Source organism: Lucilia sericata, unplaced genomic scaffold (genome assembly GCF_015586225.1).
Source record: "Lucilia sericata isolate MDLA Ls3-8-SP2 unplaced genomic scaffold, ASM1558622v1 Contig000362F_arrow, whole genome shotgun sequence".
NCBI lineage: Eukaryota > Metazoa > Arthropoda > Insecta > Diptera > Calliphoridae > Lucilia > Lucilia sericata.
This window is the reverse complement of record NW_023994381.1, coordinates 360,408-370,000: the sequence shown is the minus strand read 5'-3', so window position 1 is coordinate 370,000 and position 9,593 is coordinate 360,408. Positions and strand designations below refer to the sequence as shown.

Sequence of the window (9,593 nt, the reverse complement as noted above, 5' to 3'; positions counted from 1 at the left end):
CCTCTTAGCGCTTTTTTGGAAAAAGGCGCTAAATTAGCGCTTTTTTCAAGAAATGAAAAATCTTTTTAATAACATAAAATTATTCTAGTTTAACAATAAAGATAAAACGGAATAATTTTAGACAGTACTCTGCCTTACAAATTTATTAAAGTTCCTTTTTCTAAACTTTCCATATTATGAGTAATTCAAAGATCTTTTAGTGTGATGAGTTATTTTAAAACTTTAAAACTAAAATAAAAAATATTCACCTTTTTCGCCAAAAGAATTGAAATTTGTTTCTTCTTAAATTTTCATTCCCTTCGAAGGGAAAATTGATTTCGTGAAATTCCACAACAGTTGATTTTGATCGTAAAAGCTTTTTATTGATCAGAAAATTCTATAAAAATTCACAACAAGGGAAGTTTTTCACGTCAAAAGAGGGAAAAGTTGTAAATTAACTTAATTTTAGTTAGGTTAACTTGAACTTAAAATTGCATTTCGTGAAAACTATTGATATTTTAATGTGAATAATACAAAAAAAATTTTGATTGCACAAAGTTTGATTCACAAAAATTTTGCATTATTTTTTTATAACTTCACTGTGAAGGAAACAATTACTTGACGATTACTTCAGTTTTTTTTCACAAAGTTTTGGCTCTTGGTATTTTTGGAATTGAAGAGTTTAATTAAAATTTATTATGGGGAATTTCAAAAAATCTCTTTAGTTATTGAAATCTTGATCGATGATAGCAATTAGTCATTGAATAGGAAAATCCAACATATTTGTATTAACCTTAATTTTTTAAATTTCGTTCCCGAATCAAAATTCCAATTAAGGAGTAATTTTTTTAATAAACTAATTTTAGCTAAATACTATCGGCTGCATTTATAAAAACTTATTTTAGGTTTATTAAACAATTTTAGGCAAAATTCAGGAAAATTGTATTTATAAACGTGAAATAGCTTAAAACACCTTCAATAAACCATTGACAATTAGAAGAATTTTATTGTAGGCTCGACCCTTCTTTAAGCCAACAATAAGTTGATTTTTAACAATTTTTTTTTTAAAAGATTTTTCCGGTAATTTTAGGTTGATTGCGAAAACTAATTATGGTTTCTTTTAAAATAAAATCTAAAAATTCTAATTTTAACGTTTACAAATTTGTAAATAAAATCCCAGAAAATTTTTAAACGATTATATTTTGAGGAAAAAACTCAAATCTAGGCATCATTGGATTAATGCATGAGTATTTGACAATATTCCAATTGTCCAGCACTATTTTTAGGCAATTTGGAAATGCCCGTCTGTCAACCAAATGATGGACAAAATCATTTGATTTGGCATTTTCAAAGTTTGTTGGTTAAATATAATGCCATAAAGTAATTAACCATGTAAATTATATTGATTAGTGTTATAATAATGCAAAATATATTCGCATTATTCAAAATTATTCGGCATTAAAATTAGTCAAATATCAAAGAAATTTATCAATATTTGCAAAAATTTATCAAAAATTACAAGGAAAATAAGTAAAAATAAGAAAATGTGTCATAGTGATGTATATTTTGTCGCAAAATATCCGTTATTCGGATACTTTTAATAATAATTAGAAATTATATGTTATATTTATACATCTGAACTAAAAAGAAAAATAATATATATATTTATTTTTCTTAAAAGTTTGTTTTTATTGTCAAAAATCTATTATAAACAAAAATATGAAATTAAGAAAACCGAATCAACGAATATTTTATCCTAATTGTACGCAACACTAACACATAAAATGACAGCCATATTGTACAGTGCTGCCAACTTAAACATAAATCAGTACAATAGTTAATATACGTTTATTATTTGTTTATGAATATCACAATTTTATTAATGGTTTTTAAGGCTAAAGTGTGGTTTAACTATTGAGTGCATTAAAAGCAAAATAAGATATTTTTATAAATACAAGCGTATATTTTTTAAGGCTGTGTAAAAATATAATTTTAGCGCTTTTTTGTGCGTTTTGAGTGAATGGACGGCGCGTTTTAGTATAAAATAGTTGACAACACTGTTTATTTTAACACTCGTGTTTTTAATTTTTGTGTTAAATATATATTTTGTGGTAAACATGTTGCGCAGGCAAGCTAGATTAAGACGTGAATACCTTTATCAAAAAGCTAAGGAAAATCGTCAAAATAAAAACAAAATTAAAAAAAATAATCTTCAACAAAGTTTGGTTCAAAATAGCTATATTCATGGAGATCTACAACGAGATGCAATCCAAATACAAGAGAAAATTAAATATGATACTATTGGTATTAAATGCTACTTGCTTCTATCCTATAATATATATTTAAAAAAAATTTATTTTAAGGTGAAAATTTAAATGCATTCGATGATGAATATCGCTATGCGGGATGCGAAGATCCAAAAGTAATGATAACAACTTCACACGAACCATCTGCTAGATTGAAAATGTTTGTCAAAGAGTTAAGACTAGTTATACCCAATTCTCAACGAATGAATAGAGGAAAGTATGAATTAAAGCAAATTGTACATGCTTGTAAAGCGAATGGGGTTACAGATTTGATTATTGTTCACGAACACAGAGGAGTACCAGATAATCTAGTTGTATGTCATTTACCATATGGACCGACCGCCTTTTTTAATATATCCGGCGTTGTAATGCGTCATGATATACCTGATATTGGACATATGAGTGAACAAAACCCTCATTTAGTATTTCATAACTTTAAAACAATTCTTGGACAACGTGTTACGAAGATATTAAAACACATTTTTCCCGTCCCAAAAGAAGATTCGAAGCGTGTTATATCATTTGCTAATCATGATGACTTTATTTCATTTCGACACCACACTTATCAATCGATTAATAAGGAATTAGAGCTAACTGAGGTTGGTCCTCGTTTTCAGTTAAAATTGTATCAAATTAAGTTAGGAACACTTGATGAGATTCATGCCGCTAACACTGAATGGGTTCTTAGGCCATATATGAATACATCTATGAAGAGACGATTTTTGTCAGATGATGATGGATGGGTACAGGAAGATGTAAACAGAACAATAATACAATCTTGAATTTATTGCCTTCGAATCATCTACATACATCTTTAAATTATGATGTTTACAATTAAATTTATAAATATTTATGATTACAAAGTTGCATTTGGGAGCAAAAAATAAAACTTCCAAGCAAGATTGCTTGGATTATTTTGTTTACTGTTTATCAAGAATGATAAACTAAAGATTACGCCTTGCGCATTATTTACCGTTAGATGACGTAGTTGTTCCCTTTTGAAGTTTTCCAAATATGTTTCATGTGTAGAAGTTACAATTTCTTGAAAAACTTATGTATATTGTAATAGTTGGTAACCCTGCAATTTAATTAATTTAGAAAAAAATATTACATCAGTTCTTGAAAAATATAAAGAATTTCGCCTTACATTTATTCAAATATAACATTAAAAAATATATAATGATAAATAAGTGTAGTTCTTCTTTTTTTATGTGTCATTCAACATAGAGTGACAGAGGGAAAAAAACTGCCGGAGAATCGAAGTCCATATTACAGTCTTTACTTAATTATGTTAAATTTATTTTAATTTTTTTCTCTTCCATTTAATTTTTTAATACATATGGGCATTTCCACCGAAAAGTCCACCGTGGCTCAAAAACTAAAAGTCATCAAAAATAAAATTTCAACTTCTATTATTATAGAAAAAGATCAAATTTTATTAAATTAAAGACCCCAAAGCTTTTCTTAACCACTATGATGAGAAATCGGAATTAAAAGTTACAATAATAGTTGTGTTTTGTTGCTATCAATGAGTGTTAACGCTTAAAGTTAGCAACAAAACGAACATTACCTGACTTGGCATCACTCCACAGAAGAAATCTGCTAAATCTTGAAATTATTTACATTTTCTTAAAAAAGGTTTTTTTATTTGATATTTTTTTTGATTTAAATTTTATTTTAAAATATTTTTTTATTGTTTGACATAAACACATTAATATTTGTATTTTTATTTTTGAATTGGTAGCACTTTTATCGACGTTAAAATTAACTTGTATAATTTTACACGTTAACTCCTAACGTTTATAAATTTTAAATTTATATGAAATTGCCTTTGAACGTTAGCAACAAAACACAACTAATATTTCAGGCATATTTTTGCACCTTTAGTAGCATTTGCTTTTAATAGTTTTTATTATTTTAAAGGCTAATATTTAAATGGACTTTTATCGGAAAATATTTGTTGGAATAAAACATACAAATATAAAAAAATAAAGATCCTTAAAAGGCTAATTTTCGGTTTTTTTTCATAGACTTTTAAATGTCACGTTCGTCACGTTGAAACAGGATTTATCCCGATAACTTTTTAGTTGGCATTCAGAAGTATTCAAAAGAAATAAAAATAATTCTAAGCGGGGTTATTTTTTTATAGAATTTCAAAGTCTTTCACGTCACGTCACCTTCGAATTGTGAAATATTGTTATTTAAAAAGATGTGATATTTATGAAATTTATTCAATTAGGTGATAGTTATGATTTTTTAGTTGATAAGTGGAAGAAAAAGCACAGAAATTCAACAAATGATATTTTTAAGAAATGTATGGAAAAAAGTGATTTTCGGATATCGGCTTTATATGGGCGTTATGACCGATTATTGTATTATCATCAGAAGGGTCAGTAGTTGTACATTTTAAAGTTTTTTGTGTGTTTGTATTATCAGGATGGCGAAATTTTAGTTATATATTCAAGTTTATGGGTATATCAAATGTGGGCTTTGTATAAAAGCTATTCCTAATCATGGACCAATTTTTAAAAAAATTAGGATGAACCATTTTTGTGTATGTCAAAATTATTTGTGTTGAATTTTATGGTGATATAAGCATTTTTAAAAGTTTTATGTTAATTAATGTTAATTCTTATATTATTCTTATACGGGAGCTATTTTCAACTAAAATGTTATTAAATAGTCGAAATATTTCTCCGATTCCAAAAACTTTCAACAATGTCCGTCCAAAATAAATCTATGGACTAATTAATTTTCAATAATATTGCAAATTTCATCATTGGAAATTTTTGTCACATCACGGCACACATAACGGTTTGTACAAAAAACCCTAGATTTTTACATTTTTCTTTGTACAGTACCAAATAATATATACAGAACTATCACAAGTTTGATAAATAAATGATTATGTAAAAATAATTACATTTTCATATAAAAAGTAAAAATAAAAACTTAACTAATATAGATGGTAACATAGTAATGTATAAGTAAAAGACGACATTGAACACAGAATAAATATTTTACATATTCAAACGTAGACAATAGGAAATAAGAACATACATAGATAATACATATACAGCACATATATATTCTACACAAAAATAGATAACAAAAAAATATGTAATATACACAGAAGAAATAAAGTTATACAGAAAGAGACATGAACATTAAGAATAATTTACATATTCATATGTACACTAAACAACATAAATAATACGTATACAACGACATATACATATACTACATTAATGATAGATAAAAATAATTAAACATTATAAAAGGATAGTCGGAGTGAGAAGGAAAAATATTCTTGATTTGAGTATAAGAATGAAAATGTTGTTTCGATATTGTGAAACAGGCAGTTAGTCTATTTAGCTTAGATATCAATTCTAACCTGAGCCTAAGGTCCAAATTCCTACAGTGAAAAAAAGATGTTCAGTTGTTTGGTATTCTCCACAGGAACATAGGTCGTTGTCCCCGATACAAATTCTACAGATGTGATCCTTGCATCCTGTATGATCAATCTTAAGTCGATCTACAAACACATTTAATGATCTGCCCAAAGATTTCCCACTAAACCATGGGGCAATATCGACGTGTTGCGAGAGCCCATATAAATGTCTCCCAAATTCCGAATTATCCCAACGATCCCTCCATGAAGCGATATATCCGGCCCTATCGGAGGAATCCATCTCCATGCCCATTATTGGGACCGGGTCAGATTCCACCCCCTGGTCATGATCAGATGCAATGGCATCCGCCATTTCGTTTCCCATATGTCCTGGTACCCATAAGAAGTGAACGAGAAGTGAACAGTTTAATAATTCTTTACGAATCTGAAAAATGTAAGGGTGAGTCCCACTCTTGGGGTGACCCGCTAGAGCTTGAAGTACTGATCTACCAACCGAGATAATAAGGACCCTGTTGTAAACCCGTAGTAGAACCATTTTCAAAGCCTCAAGTATGGCAAATGCCCCAGCCGTAAAAACCGATAATTTAGCGTTCAACGGAAAATGAGCCCCAATTCCAAGATCTGGGAACCATATACCCGAACCTACATAATTGCCAATTTTAGACCTATCAGTGCAGATCAGCTTATACCCAGCCCAATGGCCCTCAATTAAGATTCCAAATTTCCCAAGTACCTCGCGCGATGTACAAGAAGACTTCCGTACATCTAAAAATCTTACCACTGGTCCATACAAAGTCGCCTCCAAAGGGACACAAAATTGAGCGTGACGAGGGTTTCTCACTATAACATATCTTCTGATTTTAGACTCTATCATAGATGTAAAAGGATGTGAAAACAAGGTAGACTGCGATAGTTTAAATGATATATCAAGAACGGGATTATTAGTACTAGAAAGAAATTTATTAACATACTTGTCAGCCAAAAATTGTAATCTTTCTTGAAGTGGCATAATATTAGCGATTTGCTCACGCCCAAGTGTTTGCGATGATATCATGGCCGCCAAATTGAATTTTTTCCAATTTTATAAAATATGATGCTGGACAGGCCAACAGAAGGGGAGAAATATACTCTAATTTTGGTCTGATAAGTCCGACGTACAGTCTAATCAAGCAATGGGGATCTGAGGCCCAGGAGACACCGCAGAGAGATAGTAAAATATTAAGGTAGCGCAAACATCCACTATGAACTGATTACACGTGAGTTTTGGGACTAAGATGTTTATGAAATGTAAAACCAAGAAATGTGAATGTATCAACATAGTCTATTGGTTCAGAATTTTATGTTAAAGGAGTGGCAGTGAATATGTCAGAATCTGCACAATATATAACAATATCATCAGCATAAGCCAATACGTTAATGCCTCCAGGAAAATTCCCCAGGACCCCATCAATATATAAATTAAAACAGAAGGGTCTGAGTCGCAACCTTGCGGAACACCTGTATATGAGTGACAATTATCAGTGTCCCCATCAAAACGAATGAAAATGTCCTTAAACTGGAAGAGACAATATATCATACGTGCAAAATACGCGGGAAGATTAAGTAAAAATAATCTTTGATACAATAACTCGACGTTGACATTATCAAACGCGCCCTTAATATCAAAGAAAGAATTCTCTCAAAAATTTTACCCAAACAAGATGCCATTGCAATTGACCTATAGGAGCTCGACAGATTCGGTGGACAATTTTTCCTACCGAGTGGAATGACCGAGTAAATAAACCAAGAAAGTGGTATTATTCCATTTAATAGTATATTGTCAAACAACTCAAGAATCCTGAATCTCTTGTTCGAGCTTAAAAGCTTTAAATGTCCGTTACGTAAGACCGGGTGAAGTATCCCTCGACAGCGTAATGGCTCTATCCAATTCATTAAAAGTAATCTTCGACATGTTCGGATGGTTATCCTGGGCGGGACCGGGAATATAAGGCATATAGGGTCCAATAGGGCCAGCAAGGCTATCACAAAATTCTGAGACACGTTCCTTAAATCCAGATTTTGTTTCCTAGAAAGAGCCCTTGAAACACCTAATAGCCTTCCAAAGCTCAGAAACTGTCATATTAGAATCTATATTCTCACAAAATTTTCCGCAGCCGCTTGGCATGTCCTAAGATATATTCATAATTTCGACGAGCAGATGATAGTTTCTCGAAATTTTCCCTGGATGGCAATCTGTTGTATACGAGTAAGGACAGTTTTCGTTCAGCAGAGGCCTTATTACAAGAAGCATCCCAATAAGAATTTGGAGCCTTATGTCGTCGTTTTGACCTACGTTTAAAATTTTCGTAAAATAATTCAGCAAACTTGTCAATCTTATTCTTGCATTCAGAGGCCAGAAAAACATTAGAGTTCAAAATTTCCGGAACTTTTCTATTGAGAAGAGATTCGTATATAATCTCCGGGACATAAAAACTCGTATTAGTACGGCATAAGGGTTCCATTTCAAAAAATGTCTGCACGATACAATGGTCCCTGTTAGGAATCCAAGTGGCAGAAAGGCTCAAATTAGGTTAGACAATCGTCAGATCAATGGCCGAGGTGCTCCTGCCAAAATACGTAGGAGATCCATCGTTCAATAATACTAAACTGAAACGGTCCAAAAATTCAAGCACTTTCCGTCCACGAGGACTATCCGTAGAGCCCCCCATGACGAATGATGGGCGTTAAAGTCGCCGCAGATAATAAATCCCGTGGTGTCAGCCACACATAAGAATGAACTGAGATCGGAGACTGAGAAATCCAGGCTCAGAGGCAAATAAAGCGATAAAATCATCACATTTCCCATCGAGCAGTCAACCTCACACCCACAGACCTCAATCGCCCTATTCGGAGAAATCAGTTTAAGATTCCTATACCTAAGTTCCTCGCACAGTACTACAGCAACTCCTCCCCCTATATTGCTGTTGGAAATCCTGTCAGACCGAACGATAGAATATCCTCTAACCCTAAAAGAGTCTGATTTCCTTAAATATGTCTCAGAAAGACAAGCTACTTCAATCTTCTTGTGGAAATTTATTTCTAACACTCAGGCAATTAAGTAACATATCCTCATTATCAATGTTCGATTTATTAAATACAGGAGACAACATAGTCTCAAACAAAGTATAACAAGTAGTCCGACTCTCACATATAGGAAATTACTCTCTCACATATACGAGTTCCGTGTGAATTCAACTCTCTTGTGAGAAGTTTAAACTTGTCAAAACCCTCAAAAGTTTACCTTTCTTTTTTGACCACTTTTAAGGATCGTACGCGAAATTTCAGTTATCCACAAAAAATCCGTAATTTTTTAAAATAGATTCATTGCACTTTTCACATAAAATATTGTTTAATTTTCTTAAAATGGAAAAAAATTTTTTTCTATTTATTGACATTTCATTTTTGTTGTTGTTGAATTTTAATTTACAAACAGAGTTTCAATTTTTGGTATTGAAAATTCAAACAAATTTAAAATTGTAATTTTTTATAAAACTCTGTGTGTTCAAAACGCACCAACACATATACATTTTTGTTACCAACACATATTTACCCTGCCAGCAACTCAACTAACTTTAAATGCATTAAAAGCCGACTTTTTCATCAACTAGTTATGGTTGATTCTTGGATTATTTTTAATGGAGCCAACTGACTATTTTAACATGGCGATGTCCTACGCAGTAGTCAATTGTCCGACTCTGCATGACTTTTCAACTAGCTTAAAGTTAGTTACTAAAAAATTAGCATAAAGGTAACTCTTTATTAACTATAACTTTTAACTTTTAACTTTTCTGCAACTAACTTTAAGTTATAACTTAAAGTTAGTTGCAGAAAAGTCAAGCAATAGTTTTCTTTTGAAT

General features: G+C 31.1%; 1 protein-coding gene across 1 annotated transcript; it reads left to right on the top strand.

Annotated features, from left to right (window-relative positions):
• Positions 1–2,007: 2,007 nt before the first annotated feature.
• LOC119604107 (U3 small nucleolar ribonucleoprotein protein IMP4) lies at positions 2,008–3,239 on the top strand. Its single transcript, XM_037956562.1, has 2 exons — positions 2,008–2,283; positions 2,343–3,239. The coding sequence occupies exons 1-2, from the start codon at positions 2,097–2,099 to the stop codon at positions 3,065–3,067; spliced, it is 912 nt and encodes a 303-aa protein (XP_037812490.1). The 5' UTR covers positions 2,008–2,096; the 3' UTR covers positions 3,068–3,239.
• Positions 3,240–9,593: the final 6,354 nt, after the last annotated feature.